Source organism: Typopeltis vanoorti, chromosome 13, assembly GCF_054136105.1.
Source record: "Typopeltis vanoorti isolate ZY-2024b chromosome 13, IOZ_Tvanoo_1.0, whole genome shotgun sequence".
In the NCBI taxonomy this organism is placed as follows: domain Eukaryota; kingdom Metazoa; phylum Arthropoda; class Arachnida; order Uropygi; family Thelyphonidae; genus Typopeltis; species Typopeltis vanoorti.
Window position 1 is genome coordinate 14,472,724 of NC_143561.1, and position 22,517 is coordinate 14,495,240.

At 36.6% G+C, this 22,517-nt stretch overlaps 1 protein-coding gene across 3 annotated transcripts in view; it reads right to left on the reverse strand.

Annotated features, from left to right (window-relative positions):
• The window catches only part of LOC150099944 (multidrug resistance-associated protein 1-like), a 491,400-nt gene that overhangs the window by 232,896 nt on the left and 235,987 nt on the right, over nucleotides 1-22,517 (reverse strand). For all 3 annotated transcript variants that reach the window (XM_090403119.1, XM_090403117.1, XM_090403118.1), the window contains 2 exons: nucleotides 9,525-9,671; nucleotides 7,478-7,562 (listed from right to left, as the gene is read on the reverse strand). In XM_090403119.1, coding sequence (XP_090259245.1) covers nucleotides 7,478-7,562; nucleotides 9,525-9,671 — 232 coding nt within the window. The remainder of the gene's footprint in view (nucleotides 1-7,477; nucleotides 7,563-9,524; nucleotides 9,672-22,517) is intronic.

The following is a 22,517-nucleotide window of genomic DNA, read 5'->3' on the forward strand; positions in this document are numbered from 1 at the left end:
AGGCGTGAACAGATGGCATCAATGGCAATATCATATTAAAAATGAGGATATTAGGAAAGAACTTAACATTGTCAGCATCCAGGAATGCGTTAGCAGAGCTAATCTCAGATGGTATGGTCACTTAAATAGAATGGGAGAGGAAAGATTAGCAAAACAAGTGTTCTCTGCCAGGTTGGCAGGAAAACGACCCAGAGGAAGACCAAGATATAGGTGGATTGATACGGTACAAAGTGCCTTAGACGATAGAAATATAAGATCTGATAATGTTGGAGTCTTGACAAGTAACAGACTGATTTGGAGGAAAATTGTAGATAGGAAGTTAGTAATGATGTAATTTTTTCATGTAGTACTGTCATATCCTGTACACCCCCTGAGGGTACACGGCAGGAATTTGATGATGATGTATATCTGATAGGATGCTGTTATAGGCCAGGGAATGCAGAGAATACCGAATGAAATGTTCAGCAAATTAGTTGGGCATGTAAGAAGGTGATAATGAGGAAACTTTAATTGCTGGAACATATAATCTAAGGAGAAGATAGCACATGGAAACAAGGAGAGCAGTTTTTGGAATTTGAGGGGATATCAAGCAGTATCTCAAGCAGCATCTAGAAGAAACTAGAGGATTAATGTTTTGGATTTGGTGATATCACAAGATGTAGTTGTTAACACTGCCACCAATTGGTGAGTGATCATGAGGTACTTTTTTGGGAAGTGATGAAACAAGAAAAGGTTACTGCCAAAAATGGATATATGTGAAGTGTGAAGCAAGTGATCATTATTATTATTATTTAGGCCTCCAAGGAGTCAAAAGACTCATTGTGGGAGGTTCCTCTTAGGAAACATTCTATCATACCACTCCTTAAACTCATTGACTATTCTCACTTTCACCACTATCAGGCAATGCATTCCACGGTTCAACCATCCTCCATGCAAAGAAACCACTCCTCTCCCTCAGTTTCCTTTTGCAACTTCCAGGGATGGCCCCTTGTCATCACTCCTTTTTGCTGCTCTGTTGTCAGTTAGCATCAGTAATTGGATAGATGAGATTAGTGGAAAATATATTGACAATGCATGGAAACTCAGAAGGCAGTATCTGACAAAAGCACTATATAATTACATACCAAGGGTTAAATGAGTAAATAGAGTAGGAGTGAAATAGATGAACAGTGAAATCAAGCAAGCTGTGCTGGAAAAGAATGTTATTGATGAGGTACAAGACAGTTGGTGGTTATCAGATCCATAACAAGTATAAAGTGCAGGCTAGAAAGATGATGAGCATAGTAAAGAATGAAAAGGTGCAGTATGAGGAGTTTGGCTGGTCATGCCAAGGTTAACTCAATGGAATTTTTCTGCTATATGGCAAGCAAGAGGAAGATAATTATGGCAGGTTAATAGCTACAAAGATATAGTGGAATTATTGAATGAATACTTCAGTGTATATCATACTGGTATAAATGATACTGTGCAATATATAGAAAAGGCAAGTATTAGAAGTGGAAGTGACAGAATCAGGTGTATCAGATGTTGGTTGGGTTAGATGTTAAGGCTGTGGGAATGGATGCCATATCACCACATATTCTTAAGGAATGTGCACCACAATTGGCTATGCCCCTTGACCTGGTTATTTAGTGAAAGTCCTGCAGTGGGTAATGTTCCTAAGGAGTGGAAAGAAGGCAAAATAGTACTACTCCACAAGCATGGTTCTAAGACAAGTCTCCAAATATAGGCCAGTCCTTATAACTGCAGTTGTGATCAAGGTGTTGGAGAGATTGGTAAGGAAGAGAATACAGGATTGGGTTGATGGGCGTAGCATTCTTTATGTTGGTCAGCATGGATTTGTAAAGGATAGGTGGACTTTGCAGAAGCATTTGACAGATCACATAAGTTAGTTTACAAGCTTCAGAGGATGGGAATATATAGTATATTGGTTAGATGGATGGAGCAGCATCTCAAAAAAGGAGGGTAACCAGTGGCATGCACCAGGGTTCTGTTCTTTAGATTGTGCTGTTTAACTTGTTTGTAAATGATATATCATGTGGACTGACTGACTGGGGATCTTCAGTAGTTTGTGATGATGCAAAGTTGGAAAGAATCATAAGCAGCACTGATGTTAATCCCTTCAGAAAGATTTGAATAGACTTTACTTGGACAAAGGAGTTGAGTTGCAGTTTTAATATCAGTAAGTGCAAGGTGTTCCACATTGGAGTGCAGAAATATAAGGCTGTGTACTATATCGATGGTGCCATACTGTAAGAAGTGGATGAGATGAGAGATTTGGTAGTGATGGTTGACAGTAGACTGAAGTTTAGAGGGCCTATTGCTAATGTTGCAAAGGCTGCACATCATAATGCTGCTATGATAAATATTCTAACATGTAGGTATAAGGAACTGATTGCACCACTGCATAAGGCACTGGTCAGACACAAATCTGGTCACCTGGTTTTCAATGTCAGACATTGGAGAAGGTCCAGAGGCAAGTGACTAAGACAATGTCAGGACTTTGGAATGCTGGCTATGGAGAGAGGCTGAAGAAATGTGGATTACAGAGTTTGCTGGATAAGAGGAAAAGAGCTGATATGATAGAGCTATTTAAGTTAGTGAAAAGATTTTATCAGATTAATCCAGAGGGGATTATAAAAAAGAGTAGAAGAACCAGAGGTCATACCCAGAAGTTCTAAAAGTGTGGTGAAGAGGGGTATGAAGAGTAATTTTTTACATTGAGAATTGTCAGTGAATGGAATACATTACTGGAATGTGTTGTTAATGCAAGGAGCAATAAGGATTTTAAGATTATATATGATAAATATGTCAGTTGAATGAACCCCCCCCCCCACGATGCGCATACCAACTCCATGGAGGGAGTAATATAATAGGTGTGTGTGTATACATATACATGTATACATATATATATATACACACACACACACACATATGAGGGTATATACAATAATAATAAACTTATTTTTTTGAACCATACCACATGTGTTAAGCAGCAAATACAATATATTAGCTCTACCAGTCCTATTGTATAGAAGTGAAATTTGGAGAATAAAACAAAAAAAAGATAAACAAAGATTAATAACAGCTGAAATGAAGTTTGAGAAAAACTGCAAAGTATACTTTATTTGATCACAAAAGAAATTATGAAAGAATTAAACCAGGAATCATAAAAGAAAAAATGAAAAAATATAAATGGATGGAACATGTTGAAAGAATGAAAACAAAGATTACCAAAGCAAGCCTTAAATTACAAACCATCAGGAAAAAGAAAACCAGGACGTCCTCTAAAGAGATTCAACGATGAATTCTAAGGCTGGAACAGGCCATTCTAGGCTTAAATCCTTGACAGGCATGATTATGATGAACTTCTCACGATGAACCTGCTGACACAATGGAGGGAGTCTCCATGGAATCAGAAGATTCATGTAGGAGACGATACATTGATACACTAACCATTGACACAATAGCTATCATGCTTAAACTCATTCAGAGACTAAGCACTCAACCAACTCTGGCAATGCATTCCACAGATTCATCACAAACCAAAAATCTAGTCCTAACATCCTTGTTAACCACTTTTATACAATTTTCAGATGATCCCTGATTCTCTCCAATCCTGGACTGTACAAAAAAAGTATTAATCCTATAAAACTGTTTTAATAACATGCTTCTATCTTATCTTTTCTCTCTTATGCCAATTATTTCGCTAAAAATTATGCCAAAAACTAATTTTTGGAGTCCAGAGACCAATCTATCCTCATAAGAAACATTCCACAGATGTGCAACAATTTTTCTCACCAAGGAATCCATGCAGGTGACCAGATCTGTGCACAGTAGTCCAGATGCAACCTTAAGGCCTTATAAAGTGTAACAATCAATTTGATATTCCTGCTTGTCAGGATTTCCTAACAGGAGATAAATACATCATTTACAAATCACTCATTTCTAAAATAATGAAATCCAACAGCCAACCTTTTTATTGCTTAAACCCACCATCATCTACTGATACAGAGATCCTTCATAGTATAGTTGGTATCAATGATGTCCATTTGTTGGAAAATGGTCTGGGTTTGCCTGTCTAAGATGCAAAGTACTTTTAGAAGGGCTTTTCAGTAGCAATGACTTATCTGGTTTTATGAGAAGGCTTTTGAATTTTCAGAACAGGCAAACTGGCTAGAAGAAAATGGTCAAAGATGGTATGCTGGCATTGTGGGTGTAGATATTTCAACTGTAATTACAAACCATCTAGTGAATCTAATAGGCCAAGTGGATGATAGCAACTAGTTTTCAACCTGAAACCATTACTTTCATTGAGATGGATATTTCTGAATTGAATCTTTAAAATGCTACTCGTGACATAACAACCAAACTCCAAAAAGATAACCAAAGTAATAAACTAATGAAAGGCACAGATATACCTAAAAGATCTTTAAAAACATCTTTTAGATAAGATGTTTATTACCTGGAGAGAAGAGTACTGATGTGCTATAGATCTGACACTACATGAATGGGACTATTAAAAAAAAAAAGGCATGAAAACAAATTTTGTAGACAGAACACTGTCCATGGAATTTACTGAAGATGCAATTGATACAAAAGTCAACATGAAGTTCATGAAGAAACACCAGTGTCATTACAAGATTTTCAGCTGACAATCACATATTGATTGGCTCTTTCTGCATCATTTAGAAGATAACTGAGCACATTAAAGAGGGCAAGGCTTAATATTAGATGTCTGAAAATTATTTCAGGTCCTGTGGTATGTTGAATCTGAACTGTGTGAATGTTGTTTTGAATTATGGTCAAAGCTAATCTGGTATGGTTGGTCAAATGGTGATTATTATCAATCATGTTTAGTGGAAAAATAGATGTCCAAAGCTAATGAGTTTAGGCTAATTAGCTTAATAAGCTAGTATTTTACCTTGGTCACCAAGGCATCTTCATGGGCACAAAGATATCAAGTAAGTGCATACAGGCATATTAGTGTTGGAAGGTAAACACCAACTGTAAAAGGTGGCTCTAACAGTCCTATAATTAGCATCCTTTATAGGTGCAAATGGTTTCAGGATGGTCTCCCAGATTTTTGCCAATGTGATGCAGCTGAACTCGTTTAAGTTTAGGGATGTTATAGTGCCGTGGTGAATTCCAGAACCATGATTTAAATCTGTTTCTGTATAGGGGAGAGGTCCCCCTCCATTGGATCTATACCCAATGACTATTTTCCATTTTCTACATGGATATTGACAGTTTTAACCCTTTGTCTGAAATATTTAAGCTTGCAAGAGCAAATGATACTATAGACCCCAGAATGGTCCAGATGAAAGTTTTTTTCACTTGGTTATATTATAAATTAAAGATGCCAAGAAATTATGTTCTTGGTTTCATTCTTTATCCAAGTACAAGCAAAAAAAAATTGCAGGTGAAGACACTTCATGACTGACCTAGAACAGGAAAGTTACTAGTGATGTCTATTTTGTGTGTCTCTCAGGGATCTATTTTAGAGCCATTTCTGTTTAAAATGCATGTTAATAATATTGAGGAAGATTTAGATGGGGATATTTAGTCTGCAGATGATGCAAAATGGGTAAACTATGAGAAGTAGAGCAGATGTGGCCTTACAAGACTTGAATAGATTGAGTGAATGGGTATATGAGTGGTGATAACAGTTCAATATTACAAAATTTAAGGTTTTAAAATTCGGAAAACAGACAGGATGTAGAATTTATGCTTCTTGAGGATATTATTAAGAGAGACTCCCGAGTCAGGGACTCATCGAGGGAAGCTACATACTACATACACCAGCTATCATTCTTGAATTCATTCACATTGCTTGTACTCTCATCCAATGGCAATCCATTCTAATCATGCACTACCCTATGAGAGAAAAATCTAGCCTTCACCCCCTTCTTAACAGCATTCTCAGCTTCCAAGGATGCCATCTTGTCCTTTCCCCACCCTCTATTAATTGAAAATTCCATCAATTGAAATCCTATATGATCATTTCAGAAGTTTGTAAGTCTAAATCATATCACCCCTCTTTCTCCTGTTTGCTAGTGTCTGCAATCTACAAATTCTCAATATGTCTTCATAATTAGTATTCCATAATCCTGATATCATTTTTAACACTTCTTTGCAATTCTGATATACTGAAGAGAGTACAATGGAGACCAGACCTATGCACAATAGTCCAAGTGAGATCTTAACACCTTGCAAAGAGGAAAAATGACATCCTTGTCTTTACATGTGAACATATCAGAATTGCAATTATCTTTTGAGTTGTATTTGCAATCTTTGCTACATGGCCCCTGAACTTCAACTTCCTATCTACTAACACTCCAAGATCCCTAACCTCAGTTTCTTCAAGCATAATCTCACCAATATAATACAACACTGGATATCTCATCATGCTAAAGTGTATGACTTTACATTTACTGACATCCATTTTCCCCATGCCCACAATTTCAGCCTATTCAAATCATACTGCAAATGCTGCAATGTCAGCAGCATTCCTGATTACCATACCTATCTTTGGGTCATCAACAAATGCTGTATGTGCTTGTGAAATCCTTCCCAATATCATTAATGTATAGATTGAATAACAGTGGACCAAGCACTGATTCTTGTGGTACACCACTGGTTAAATTAAATCTTGCAGACTCATCCCCCCCATATACCACTTTTTGATATCTGTCAGTCAGTAATGTTTAGAGGACATATTGCCAAAATTGTGATGGCAACAATGAATTCTAGGAATGATGCAGATGAAACAAACTTATAGATGTAAGAAGATTATTCCATTGTATAAATCCACATAGACTACTGTGCACAGATTTGGTCACCTGGTTTTCGAAAGGATAAAGAGATGTTTGAAAGGATTCAGAGATGACTAAGGTAGTTTCTATTCTCTGGAATAGTTGAATATGAGAAAGATTGAGAAGATGCAATTTACATAGTCTAATGGACTGGAGGAAGAGAGATGATATGATAGATGTACAAGTTGGTAAGGGGTTGTTATAGGATCAATGTTGAAGAGGTTTTTCATAAAATGGTGGGAGATCAGGGGAGAACATGGATTTTTCTGAAAGCTGTATAAGGAGGGTGTGAACAAGGGAGTGATAAGCAGGTTTTTTTGAATGTGCAAGGCACAGTATGATGAGCTGTGTGACAAAGGGACTTCCTAGATGAGCAAATCAATGGAGTTTTAGAATAATTATTATTAGTGCATCCACAGTGCCTACTGTTGAAAATGGTATTTTCTGGCGATTGAGTAATAGTGCAGTAAACAAGGATTATTATTTTTTGACTTATCTAGAATACATCGAGAATGTTGAAAATGCAATCAACCACCAATGAATAAAATTATACAGAACAAAAGAAACTTTAATCTTCCTTTGATCTGAAACACTGAAGGTTTGCTATTAGAATTATGTTAAGATACCTTGTTACTTTTACTAATTAACTCAATATTACTTGCCATCCAGAGGTTGATGTTCCACACTTCTTGGATCTAGTTCCTCACTACCCAGGAAATCTTGAAGTTTCTTCAAAGAATTCTTTGCCTGAAAAATTTCATTGCAGTAATGGAATGATTATGAAAGTACTGAGAAAAAAAAAAGTACACCTTTTTACACTAAGAAAATTTCTATAAAATTAGATAGTGATATATAAATTCCCTACATGGGAATAAGGATAGTTGGAAGAAAATTGGAAAGAAAACTATTATAATTATGGCTATTTGCCTGCTTCAGTTTAGGAGTGCCCCCGTTTAAATGTCATTGGCTATTTACTCATGGATTCTTAGGGCATTGTAGATGTAAATTTACCAAAAAGTAAATGTAGCATAAGGAAGTGAAATTTACACATACCTTTTTTGGGTGTCTGGGAAAAGCCACAACACCCAGAAAAAGGTATGTGTAAATTTCTCTTCCTTATGCTACATATACTTTTTGGTAAATTTATATCTACAATGCCCTAAGAATCCATGAGTAAATAGCCAATGACATTTAAACAGGGGCACTCCTAAACTGAAGCAGGCAAAATATCTGTAATTATAATAGTTTATTAAGAGGAGTAACATGGGAGTTTTCCCAGAAATAATATACATAATTGGAAAGAAAAATTTTCTAATTAATCGAGTAGCTAGGTAACTGAAAAATACAATGAATTCACCTTAATCGAATAATCTATGGTATCAGTGAGAATCAGATTTAGCATATCCTATAAAATGAAGGGAAACAAATTAAAAAACTATGCATTTATATAGTACTTTTTGGATTCAATTTTTTTTTCATTTGCTAGACTTCATTTAGACATACTTAGTCTTCATAACACCTACACAGATCATTAACTGATTTAAGACAATTCCCCCTTCCAATGGTGTCTTCACCTTGGTGTGTGGGCTTGCATATCCCAATGACCCTGAGAGCAATGTCAGCAGTAGCCATGCTTTTTTTTCCCTTTATCTCCACCTGCACTTCCTCATTCCACCACCATGCCTCCTTATCCTCTGGTGGTTCCTTTCCTGATGTTATACCAAACACCTCTTCTCCAATTTTTCTAATATTCCAATTATTACTCCCAAATTCCTATCCTCTTGAATTTCCTGAAGTTCAAGTTTGCCAATGTAATGCACTGCTTGTAATCTTTCAAAAAAGCACATGTTACTTCAACATGTTAAAATGATAACCATTATCCTATGCCCAATTTCAGTATTTAAATTGTCTTGCAGAATCTTTACATCAGCCAATTATCTCTTTTCTAAAGAAAAGCCTTGCACAGAATCAAATTGGAAAACTTGTGCTATATAAACCTGAATTTTTTTTAAAAAAATCAGCAGCAGATTTAAAACCAACCTAATCTCAATGTGGTTATATTTAAACTTGTAAAGCCATTTATTTTGTGCAATTTTAATATCGTTTCCCTGGTTCTCAGTGACAGAAAAATATGATTAAACATTATTTAAATTAAGGGGATATTAAATCTCACATTGTTTTAAAACCGAATAAGAAGCTCAAAGATTGGAATTAGAGTTTCGTGCCAATATAGAAAACTATGAAGTATTGGCGACACTAGCATTAGCCAATGCAAGTGACCCTAGTACATAGTACAATACCGGACAACTCGTAGCAAAGGTGGTGAAGTTCTGATCACTATTCTTAGGTATTTTCCATAATGTAAAAACAGTCTGGTATTGTACTACGTACTAGGGTCACTTGCATTAGCTAACGCTAGTGTCGCCGATACTTTATAGTTTTCTATATCGGCATGAAACTCTGATTCCAATCTTTGAGTTTCTTATTCGGTTTTAAAACAATGTGGGATTTAATATCCCCTTAATTTAAATAATGTTTATATCGCCGAAATGAAGCTTATTAGCTCTTTATATTTAAGTAAATGATTAAACATGTTTATATATGTTGTATTTATTCCATTAAAACCTTAGGAGTTTAACAGAGAAAATTATATCAAGAGAATATCTACTTAAAAACTTAATTATAAGAAACAAAATATGAAATACTGACCTGTGCTATTCTGCCTAATAAACCTGGCAAAAGACCCAGAGGAAAAGCCAATACATTAAAGATACAGAAAGAGACAAATACTTTCTGGGCATCAAAGTCACTTTTAGGATTAACATGTACATATACAGCAAAAATAGCCAGTGCCACCTAAAAATAAAAGTTACTATTAAAAACTTGTGAATTGTCAAAATGACAATCTACTCCTAAACTGCATTTAGTTTAACTTATAAAAACTAATGTATTAAACAGTTTGGAAACTTTTTACTGACAAATTGCTAAAAATCTTTTATATCAAATTAATAATCAAATTAGTAACATGTATCCTCAAGGGGTGTACAGGATATTATTACTAACACCTCTAGGGAATTCAAAGACTCATCGAGGGAGGGCACTTACTCTACAACTGTCTTCACTACAATCCACCAACCACACCAATGCCATCTACCACCCACCCACCACTAGTATTTTCACATACAATTACAAACATCCATGCCCATAGTAGGATTCGGAACTGAAGCCTTTAGGCTGGAGAGCAGACATACTAACCACTCTGCCAACTAGGCCAGCAGAGATATGATAATACTAGATGAAAAACTTACATCATTAACTTCCTATCTACAATTTTCTACCAAATCAATCTGTTATTGTCAAGACTCCAACATTATCAGATCTTATATTCATCTTCTAAAAGGCACTTTTTACTGTATCAATCCACCTATCTTTGTTTCCTCTGGGTCTTTTTCTTGCCAACCTGTCAAAGAACACTTGTTTTGCTAAGCTTTCCTGTTCCTCTTTAAGTGATCACACCACCTAAGATTAGCTGTGCTAACATGATGCTAATAATCTTGATGCGATTCCTAGATGCTAATAATCTCCAATTCTTTCCTAATATGCTTGTTTTTAATATGATATTGCCATTTATGCCATTCTGTTCATGCTCCTAATTCTTTCTCAGAACTGTCAAATCTGCAGTCTAGTCATTAGTCAAGTGTTTTATTTCTAATCCAGCTCTCAGATCCATTAGTTCTTCGTCTATGATCTGTTATGCTTTTAAGAGTCAAGATTTTGCCAAAGAGATTTCCATGCCGTCCTGTCCAAGGTTTGTTGTTTTGCTTCTTTCCAGTTAATTCCCTTCTTTTCCAATATTTCTTTAATTTCCTTTTGCCAACCTTTCCTGGGTCTGCCTATGTTTCTTTTTCCTATTTTCTGGCTTTCGTATACAGTTTTTGCTATTCTTCCTTCTTCCATTCGATTGAGATGTCCAAACCATCTCATTTGGACTTGTGTTATGAATTGATTCAGAGGTGCAACTTGAAGGCTGTCTCTTATGGTTTGATTTCTTATTCAGTCTGGTCTTGTTTTTTGTGCCACTTTCCTGAGATATTTCATTTCAATTGTTTGTAGTTTGTGTTTCCTGTTGTTAAACACCAAGACTCGCAACTGTATGTTAATGTTGGTAGAAACACTGAACGGTACACTGCCATTTTGGGTGACTTCTTATCTAGGAGTGGGCCTTTCATTGCATAGAATAGCTTTGTTTCCCCTCTTATCCTGTTAATTTTTTTGTCTAGTCTACCATCTTGAATATATGATCCCAAGTATTTAAAGGAGCGGACTTGTTCCAGTTGGCAATTCTCTATTTTTATTATGTGTTTTTGTTGGTTTTTAGATTTGACCATTGTTTTAGTTTTATTTATGGTCATATTCTTTTTCTTTGTTTCTTCATAGCAAATGTCGATATTGTACTGCAGATCTTCAGCTGTATTTGCTAGAATCACTACATCTGCAAAAGCCATATGGGAAATCCTGGTTTCTTTCAGTTTCCTAAGTGGAACTTTGTTTTTTTGTTTGGCATGCGTTTAAAATTTCATCCATTACTATGATGAAGAGAAGAGGGCTGAGGATACTTTGCCTCACTCCTAGATTTGTTTCAAATTCTTTTGATCTATTATTACAGGTTCTTACATAATTTGTATTACTTTTGTAGAGGCTTTGTATGGCTGCTATACAGTTATCTTGTTTTTCTTTAATGTTTGCCATATTAAGTGTCTGGGAACTTGGTCAAAGGCCTTTTCAAAATCTATAAAAGATGAATGTAGTTCTTTTCCATATTCTAATGTTTTCTCTGATATTTGTCTAAGACTGAAGATAAGATCCTGTGTGCTTCTATTTTTTTGAAAGCCATATTGCATTTCATCCAGCGTGTCCTCCATTTGATTCTTAAGCCTCCCTTCTAAAATGCAGGTATATAATTTTCCTGGAACACTTAAAAGCAAAATTCCTCTATTGTTTTCACATTTGTGGTTGTCTCCTTTCTTAAATATAGGGATTATTATAGCTACTTCCCAGTCTTTGGGAATAATTTTCTTTTTTCCATACAACATTGAATAGGTGTAAAAGAAATTTTATGGCTTTCATTCCTAAATTCTTTACCATTTCTGGTGTTATTTGGTCATGGCCTGCTGATTTGCCCAGTTTTATTTTATTTATTGCTGCTAACAGTTCATTTGCATGAATTTCTTTGCTCTTGATCTTCTATTTTGCTTGTGTATCTTGCTCTTAGGGTTTTATTTTTTCCATGTCCTGCATCTTCCATTAATTCTTGAAAGTACTGTTTCCATCTTTCCATGATGTCTTCAGAATTTGTGACTAACTTTCCATCCTTATTTTTGATAAACTTTATGGGGCATTCTTTCTCTGACCTCATTCTTCTTAAAACATTATAGAAGAGTTTTTGGTTTCCTTTAAAATTTTGTTCTAAAGTATGTCCGAAATCTTCCCAGCATTTTCTTTTCTCTGCTTTCCCTAAGGTTTTAACTTTATTTCTTTGGTTGTTGTATAGTTCTCTATCAACCTGCAGCTTTGATGTTATATATCTCTTCCATAATTGCTTTTTCTTTTTAATTTCTTCTTTTAGTTCTTCAGTCCACCAGGGTGCTTTATGTTTCTTCTGTTTATTATTTAATGATACACCACAAATTTCTTTGCTTGTTTCTAGAAACAGTGTTTTGAACCTGTACCATAGGTTTTCTACATCTTGGTCTCCATCTCTTTTTCTGCTTCTTTCATCTTCTCTTTTATTTACTTTTATACTCAATAGCTGTTTCTTTTTTCTTTAGTTTGTAGTTCTTTATCTTAACATTTATTTCCTTGCTACTTTTTCTACATTTTTCAACTTTTATTTTATGGATTGTTTCCAATACTAATAAGTAGTGGTCACTGCCTCTTTCAGGACCTCCATAGACTCTTGCATTTTTTGTATACTTCCAGTACGATCTGCTTATGATGGTGTAGTCGATTATAGATTTTTCGTTTCTATTGGGCTCTTCCCTGGTGCTTGAACATAGTATTCGCTATTACTAAATTATTTGTAAGGCAAAGATTTATTATTCTCTCTCCATTATTATTCTGGGTTATTTCTCCTTGTGATCCCAACACTTGTTTCATTTCTTCGTCTACTTGATTCCCTACCTGGCCATTAAGGTCTCCTAGTAGTATAATATGCCCTTGAACTTCAATTGTTTTTTTGTAAGAGATTGAAGAATTCATTTTTAATTTATTTATTGGCATTATCGTTTGGGCCATATGCAACAATTACAGTGAATACTTGGTTGTCTGATTTAAAATCTATAGCGATTGTCAACAACCTTTCGTTTATTAGTTGCCATTTAGTAATATATTCTTTGAGATCTGGTTTAATTATGCAAGCTACCCCTTGTTTTCCCCATTCTCTTGGGTTAGAATAGAAAAGTATATACCCATCTTTCATTTTCTGGCAAACCTTGACCTTTCTTTTTTTTGTTTCTGTGACTGCTAGCAAATCTAATCTTGATTTTTTAAATTCATTAATTAATTCGTTTTCTTTTCCATGTAGACTTTTAACGTTCCATATCACATGTACCGTTTTCCTTGCTTTGTCGTTAACCATTTAGGCAGTTCGGCTATCTCTTTGTTATTTCTTTTAATGAGCGAAATTTTAAGGTGTGCAGGGGTAAAGCCTTCAGCATCCGAGTCTGGTGGTGGGGGCTGCCACCTTCAAAGCCCCCAGACTGGCTACGAGGGAAGTGCTATCCTGTTGGTCCGCGGGAGGTATTTTATTTCCCTCCTACCCTTCATAGTAAACTATGAAGAGCATTCCCGATCCACCACCAGGGGACGCGCCCGATGGGGATTACAGGTGTCCCCACATGGGGATCCATAAGTTAAAATCTATTTTAACACAGTCTTGTATACAGCTAATTTAGTGTTTTGACTAATTTCTCTCTTATTCCATCTAAATTTATTCAGTTGACTTCCCACCTGTGCAAAGGTTGTATACAAGCTTTGTTGATTCTGTTGTCTATTTCCATTTTTAATTTAATATCTTCAACTAAAAATCATGCCTAAGTAGCTGAAATGTTTTACTTGTTCTATAGGTTCAACATTCACAATGCAGTTGACTCAATGCTTATGCCTATTTTCATTGTTTTTATCTTGCTCATTTTCATACAAAATTTATTACAACAGTTATTCAATTCAGTCATGGAATCTTGCAGATTTGTAGCAGATTTATTTAGTATAACATTGTCTGCATAAAGAACTAAGATTAACATTTCCAATTTTGATATCAGGTTGAATACCACTTTTCTTCATAATGTGATCCACATAGATAATGAATAACAGACAGGATAATGTACATCCTTGTACAACATTAAACCATCTTCCTGTACTTCCTTCAATTCTAACTGTTGACTTACAACTCAAAGACTAAGTATTGCTTGATATAATGTCCCATTGACACCATACAACTGTAGTGTTTTGAATAGCTTCTCTTTTGGCACCCTGTATGCTTTTTCAGATCTGCAAAACAAACGGATCTTTATATCCCCCATGATTTCTAAACTATTAGTTGCAAAGTGAAAATCTGATACTGACAGCCTCTATTTGTCCTGAATCCAGCTTGTTCTTCACCAAGCTTCCTTTCCACAATTCTTCTCAACCATTTGCCAAGTATACTTTCATAAAGCTTATGAGGAACACTGAGGGAAATACCTCTATAATTCTCATTCAGTGTTATTTCCTTTTTTGTATATGGGTACTATGAAAGCTCTACTCCAATCAGGAATTCATCCCTCTGTTCAGGCCTTCTGAACTATGCAGTGCAACCACTGTAAAACTTTTACATCTCTGTAGTTGAGCATTTCTGAAGAAATGCTCAACTACAGAGATGTAAATAGAGAAGAAATATACCAGCTGCCTTTCCACATTTTTTTCTACTTCAAGTAAGGATAAGTATTCCTGATTGCATGTCTGATGAATGTTTTTTTTTACCATTGTGCTGTCACTGCTTGTTTCATTTAGCAATTTTTCAAAGTAATTACTCCAAACATGGATATCTTTTTCTCCAGCTTATGTCACCTTTATCATCTCTAATTCCTTTTGTGGCACGCTTTCTTCCATTTCTGAGCTTTTTTCCAACAACCTCCAGAATTTCTTAGCACCTTGATATTTATTTTCGATATTCTTACCTAAGTTTTCCCATGACTTTTGTTTAGCTAGTTTTACAGTGTTTTGATTTCTTAAGAGTACAAGCTGACTTATTTGCAGGAACTTTCAATGTGCTTTCTTATTTTCCTTCACTGCCTCTAACTTCTGAAGTCCACCATGGAGTTCTGATTTTTCTATCCTTGCAGACAACCTCACCACATGCTTCTCTGGCTGAATCAATGTTTTCTTCAGAGCTTGACACTGAATCTCCAAGGTTTGGTTCCTGTCTCAAACTCTTTCATTTTTTCTTGAATAATGTTTATTCAAGAAAAATTTGCCCTGAAACTTTCTTACATGTTCTTTTCAATATGAAATTCAATTTTATCTTGCTCAAAACTAAATGGTGATCACTTTCAATTTCAAATCCTCTATACACAATGGATTTAGTCATTATTCCTCGTCTCTTCTCTCCATGTGAATTTGTGCATTTTTATGTTGGAATATGGTATTAGTAATAACCAGTCCATGTCCTGAGCAGAAATCCAACAAATATTTATCATTATTAGCTTTGTTTTCTGCAAATTTTCCCAAAATATTTTTGTATGTCATAATTTCCTACTCTATTTATTTAGATCCCTAACAAGGACCAACTTTTCATTTTTCGTTGTGTAAGTTGCTTTCTCTAAAGCCTCAAAAATTTCTCCAATTCTACCTTAACAGAACCTTCTGTAGGCACAAGTAAATCTCATTGTCCAGTTAACCATTCTGATATTTGCCCATATCACTATTTGATATTGACTGCCATTCAAGGAGATTAGACTCATTTATTGTTGAATATTGTAACTACTCCTTTTCCTTTGTCATTGCCTGAAAATAACATTTTGTATTTATTACTCAGAAAAATCTCATGAGTATCTTTTTTGTTTCAGTCACTCCTATTATTACTACGGGCAACTCCAGGGAGTCAGACTCATCGAGGGAGGCCGCAAATCATAATCATCACAACTATTCGACATTCATACAGTATCTATCATACCTCAGCTTAAACTCATTCACTGTCACAGCATCCACCACAGACTCAGGGAGCGCATTCCACTCATTCACTACTCTAAAAGTAAAGAACCCAGCTCTAACACCTTTACTAACCACACTTTTGCCCAGTTTCCATGGATGTCCCCTAGTCCTCCCACAACCAGCCCTGTTCTCAAAAATATCTTCTGAATTAATTTTATAGAAACCCTTCAGTAATTTGAATGTCTCAATCATATCTCCCCTCCTCCACCTATCAACCAATTTTTGCAACCCACAAATCCTCAACCTGTTCTCATAAGGTTCATTCCACAGACCTGCTATCATCTTGATCACTCGCCTCTGGATCCTCTCCACCTCCTCCCCATCAAGAAGAAACCTAGATGACCAAATCTGGGCACAGTATTCGAGATGGGGTCTTATCAAGGCTCGATATAGAGGAACAATAACTTGCTTGTCTCTGCTTGTCAACGTATTCTTCAGCAACCAAGTGATTTGTGGGGGTGATTTGGCCACTTTTGCAATGTGTCCCCTAAATTTCATTTCCTTATCCACCAACACTCCTAAATCACGTGCCTCATCAATTTCCTGGAGCACGGTTCCACCAATGCAGTAAACTGCCGCCAATCTTTTCACCCCAAAATGCATAACCTTACATTTTGCCACATTAAATTGACATCCATTCTCCTTAGCCCAGACCTCCAATCTATCCAAATCATCCTGCAAAATTTTGACGTCATCTGCATTCACTATTGCTCTACCCAACTTCGCATCATCCGCAAACAAATGAACTGTTCCTCTCAGATCCTTTCCTATATCATTTATGAACAAATTAAACAGCAATGGTCCAAGAACAGATCCTTGTGGCACACCACTAGTCACAGGCCGTCTTGTGGACTACTCCTGAGTAAACCACTCTCTGATATCTCTCCATCAACCACCCTCCTATCCATCTCACCAACCCTATCTCCATTCCCATATGCTGCAATTTACTGATTAGAATTTCATGTGGTATCCTGTCAAAGGCCTTAGCAAGGTCCAGTAGAATCACTGTAAACCCATTACCCTTATCCAGTTCAGTCGTCACTGTGTTATAATGCGTGAGCAAGTTACTGAGGCATGACCAACCCTTCACAAAACCATGCTGTCCCCGATACAGTATCCCATTTTCTTCTATCCAATCTTGTATTTTCCTCTTGACTATTTTCTCTAAGACTTTGATAATGATTCCTGTTATGCTGATTGGCCGGTAATTTTCAACAGCAGCCTTGGAACCACCTTTGTGCAGTGGAACTATTTTCCCCTCTTTCCACCCCCTTGGGACTGACCCAGTCCTGAGGCTCAAATTAAACAAAATGGTCAAGGGCACTGACAATTCTTTGGCCGCTTCACGTATGACACGAGCTGGTATGCCATCCAATCCCACAGATGTATTGACATTGAAGTTCTGTAATAGACCAGTTACCTCTACTTCATTCATCACAATATAACATCATTCCAGTATAAGCTGTTGGTTCTTCCATTCCTACAAAGTCACCACCTGGATGATACACTCTTGCAAAGTGCTCGCTCAGTAATTCCACAATATCGACTGATTCGGTTACCTCCCTACCCTCAGCATTTTTTAAGATCATTCTACCATGAGCATTTTTCCTTTTACTTGCAACATATTGAAAAAACTGTTTGGGATTCTCTTTAGCCTGCGTGGCCAATTTCCTTTCGTAATCTGCTTTTGCTTTTCTTACCACCCTTGTTGCCATCCTGGCCTGAGCTTTATACTGTTCCTGCACCTGATGGTCACCCTTCTCCTTAAATTCCCTCCACAATTGTTTCTTTTTTTGCAGCTCAAGCTTAATAGTGTTATTCATCCATTTAACCTCTACTTGATTTATTATTCGGACTCTTGGTATACAGTCAACCATTGCCTCCTGCAAACAGTTCTTAACCACCTCCCATGCACTATCAACATCCAGCCCTTGCAGTTTTACATGCCATGGCATTGAGCCAAGCACACACCTAAGCTCGTCATACTTACCAGCCCGGTAATTCCACATGTACCGTCTTAATTGTAAATTCGACTCCTTTAGCCACCTCCCAAGTCATGACCTTATGGTCACTCTCACCAATTGGTGGCAACATGGCCATGTTCGTTACAGCCACATTCTCGGTTGCAATTACTAGGTCCAGCACTCTCTGCCCCCTGGTATTTTCCAATACATGTTGCTGTAGATAGTTGTCCCTTAATAACTGCATAAAATCCAGTTCCTTCCTCCCATGTGCCCTCTCCTCTTTCCAGTCAATGTTACCATAATTGAAATCACCCATAATAATTACCCTCCTTTCACTCATTTCTTCTATTTGCTTATGCATACTATCCCCACCATCTACTCCATCACCCAGTCTATAGCAGCACCCAATTGTATATTTTGTGAGATTCTATCTCACACCAAACAGCCTCAAATGTGCTTTTTTCCCCATCCTACAGTTCAACTTCTATACTCCTTGGCTGAAGCTCATCAGCTATCATCAATAACACTCCTCCCACTTTTTATTCACCCCGTCACTCCTGAACATGCTATGCCCGTCGCATTCAATCTCACTAGCTTTATCATCTTCTGTCAGCCATGTTTCACTAATACCGACAACCTGTGGCCTGGAAGTGCCAACTATGGCTAAAAACTCTTCCTTCTTGTTCCTAATACTCCTGGCATTAGTGTACATGAATCGCAGAAGCCCATTTGTCCCATCCCTACTTTGATGCCTTATACTAACTATCCCATTCTGATTTGTTGTCCGTCGTACTCGCTCGGGCATAATATACTCATTCATACACTTAACTGCCCCCCTAAAGTCTGCATATCTACTCCCCCCATAATAAATTAGTTTCCCTGAGTCTGTACATCCACTTCCACATCATTCATCAACACTCTTTCAAGTCTCCGTACCACCAACTCCATTCAAATGGAACCCATCCATCTTATATAAGTCCTTTCACCCATCAAACTCATTCCACACATCCACAAATTCCACACCACTCTCCATGCATAACACATGCATAAAGTCATTGGCAATTATGGCCCTCCTAAACACTTCGCTGTCATACCGCGGTAAGATACTCGCCATCCTAACTCTCTCTCTTTGCTTTTGCTACCTCAAACAACTCCCTCACATCCTCTATCATTTCCATTTTGTTCTCTTTCAAATCACTTGTTCCTGCCACAATTATCATCTCTTTCACCCTCTGTTTTTGCAGTCGAATAGATTCGCTGACGTCCTATATGTTCGCACCCGGCTGGTACGACTTCGTTAAACTCTCAATTATTACGCCTCTTAACAGAGAATCCCAATACAGCACTCGCTCCTTCATTTTATTGACGTTTACGAACATTCTATTATTTGCTATCACAGACTTCCGCTGGTTATTTGTCGGCACGTTCAACACACATTTTTCCATACGCTCCAGTTGTCTTTTAGCTCTGTGTATTGCACCATTCAAACGGGCAATTTCGCTACTCGCATTTATCTCACCATTTTCATTATCAATCAAATCATCCATTCTTTGTGTTTCTACCTTCATTTACACTTTCAGCGATGCTCTCACACCTATCTGGCACTACCACGCAATTCTCTAGCACACCGCCATTTTCTACATTCTGATTATCGTTAACAATATCACTCTCGACACACGAAACACGCTTGAAGTCCTCATTCTCTTTACACTTTCTACATATATTAACTCCACTATCACTTTCTAACCAGACTCCCACCACTCTTCGCAAGGCATACATCTCACAGACAGCACATTGCATAAATTCGTTAACATCAAAACTCTTAAACAAAGATGGCGACCTGTCCGCCATTTTTTTCTTTATCGGTGCCATGTGTACGCTATCTTTTCTTAAAAATAATAATTAAAAGAACAGAAAACACGCAAAAATTGCACAGACACACCAAGAAACAAAAAGCAAACAATACTACTTAAAATTCTAGTAAAATATCTAATGTTAACACAAAATACTACTAATCTTTTCAGGAGATCTTGACAAGCCGAAGATCTAATCAGTGCGACACCAAGCGGAATTTCTCCAATTCTACCTTAACAGAACCTTCTGTGGGACCATAGGCACAAGTAAATCTCATTGTCCAGGAATTGGAGAAGTAACATTATGTTGTTACTTCTCCAATTCCTCAGCTAGTTCCATTTCTTTGCCATTCAGGCTTCTATGTTGAGAGTATCAATCTTTAACTCTGGTGATGTTGGGTTGGAGTGTTTTAATATTTGTTCTAGTAACTGACTTTTTGCTATTCACCCTGGCAAAAACAACTGCAGCCTTGTTTAACCGGGCAATTCCCCAGCTGGCATGAAAATCTGTCATGTTATAGTATCATTTTATATTGTGGTTTAAGGCAATAAGAATATAATTTGGTCTGCTAAATCCCAAATTGCCAACCAATCCTTGTTTGTTCAGTATCCAGGTAGATACCTAACAGGGTGCACCATGAGAAGGTGAGGATTTGACATTAGGTCAGAAGCCCAGGTCTGTTCTCTGCATTCCTTTAAAGGTTATGTAAAATCTTGCATAAGTTATCTAACTTACCATGCTCGATTTTACAAGCATCTTAAGTCAGGAAAATACATAAGATGCAATTAAAAGTTGATGTAAAGTATATATATATAAAAAATAGTTATAATATATGTATGGTTTGATATTACTTATAAAATAATTGTGCTCAACAAAAAGAAAAAGAATCATTAAGTAATGAGTCAGCAGAAAGGTTGCCTGGATTAGTGAAGAACAAAAGAAAAGTCCTGAAGGGAAGAGTCGCAGAGACTGGCAAAGGTTAAAGATCATCACGAACAAAGACTTTGGGAAAGGCGCAAGAAAGTGACGTTGACAGGCCTGAGGGTAAGCACGAAAAATGCAAGTAAAGACAAAGAATAGAAAAGGATATTTAAGTGACCTGGTGAGTAGGGAAGGGGGTTCCCAAGTGTTCAGAAGTTCCCAAGTACAGAAGTTGCTAGGCTCTCAGCAACCACCAACACCTGTGGCTGGGAACCAAAAGAAAGGCTTTGCCAATGAAGTCCAGATCTCAGGAATTATCTCAATAGTAAGGCTTCCAGTCATCTACCAAGAAAAAGGGGGCATCCCTCTTAACTCTCATTGAACCACCATAAAATCCTAGCAAGTAAGAGAAACTTTATAATCAAGACAGAAGAATGAGATATGCTAACGGAATTTTGCTTAGTACAAAGGACTGTTTGTGAAGGATGGTCTGTAACTGTGAGAAGGTATGCAATAAGTTCTTAGTAGAGTATAATATTGTCAGAAGGTTAGCCTCAAAATGTCTGAGATCATCCTTCATTCCTCATTAGTGTAATGCTTTAGCCCTAAGATAGCTTTCAAGCAAGATTTAGAAAGGCTAAGGAAGTGAACTATAACTAATTGTTTCAACTGTATATGCTTTTCTTAGTTATAATATAAGACTTGTAAACAACATTGATCTGAAACTTGTCAATGCACTATCTCCAAAAAAAATTATGGACCTGTGTGCTAGCAAAAAATTGCCACGACTAACCTAGTGTTGAATATGAAAATGAGATTCAGTTAAGGTTACGAGTCCCTGCACAGCCTGTAGTCCACATTCCAATCCCTCAATCTCAGAAGTGCAGTCTAAAAAAATAAATTTTGTGAGACTAGAGCATAAGAGACTGGATAAGTCTTAGACGTATGGCTAGTGGCAATCAGAATTAAAGCCAGCCATATATGAGATAAAGATTAAGGCAAGGCAGAAAAGGAGGGGAGAATTAATACAGCATAAGTGATAAAGTTAGATAAAGGTAAAAACTTTTATTCTGTGCAACTTTACAATAGTGGATTGAGATAGTTTTGACATCAAGTTTAGTGTGTTGTAAAAAGGTAATTCAAAAATTTTAAGTAATCATGATTGTAGAAACTGACTGATAATTTAGTATGTTCAAACATAATGGGAAAATGTGGGTTAACAGTCCTAAAAAAATTTTTAGGAGTGTTAGCCCACACCTTGTAAATCTGTTTTCAGGAGAGGATCATGAAAATAATCTTATATTAGCTTTGTAAAAGAGTTTAAAGGGTAGGAAAATAGTCAGACTTTCAGCTACTAATCCTTCTTAGGAAGAAATTGATAGGAAAGGCCAAGAACTTAGTGAATTCTTTGCCTACCTTGAGACATACTGGAATATGCAAAATTTAAAGCTGCATTATTAGCAGAATAGTCCAAGGTAAGAGATGCAAGTCCAAACTTGTGGAAGCTACATAAATGTTTAATGGAACAAAGAGCATGTGGGACTATTATAGGCTTTTGAACTTAGTTAGTTGTTTAAGTGTATCAAGGGATGAAAAATCTCACCTAGACTGTCAGTATTTCATCAATTTAGACTAGATTTAAGAGATGAATTAAAGGAGGTAGCTTATAAGAAGATTAAGGGAAAGGGAGGAAAGACTTGGAGACAATCTTTCC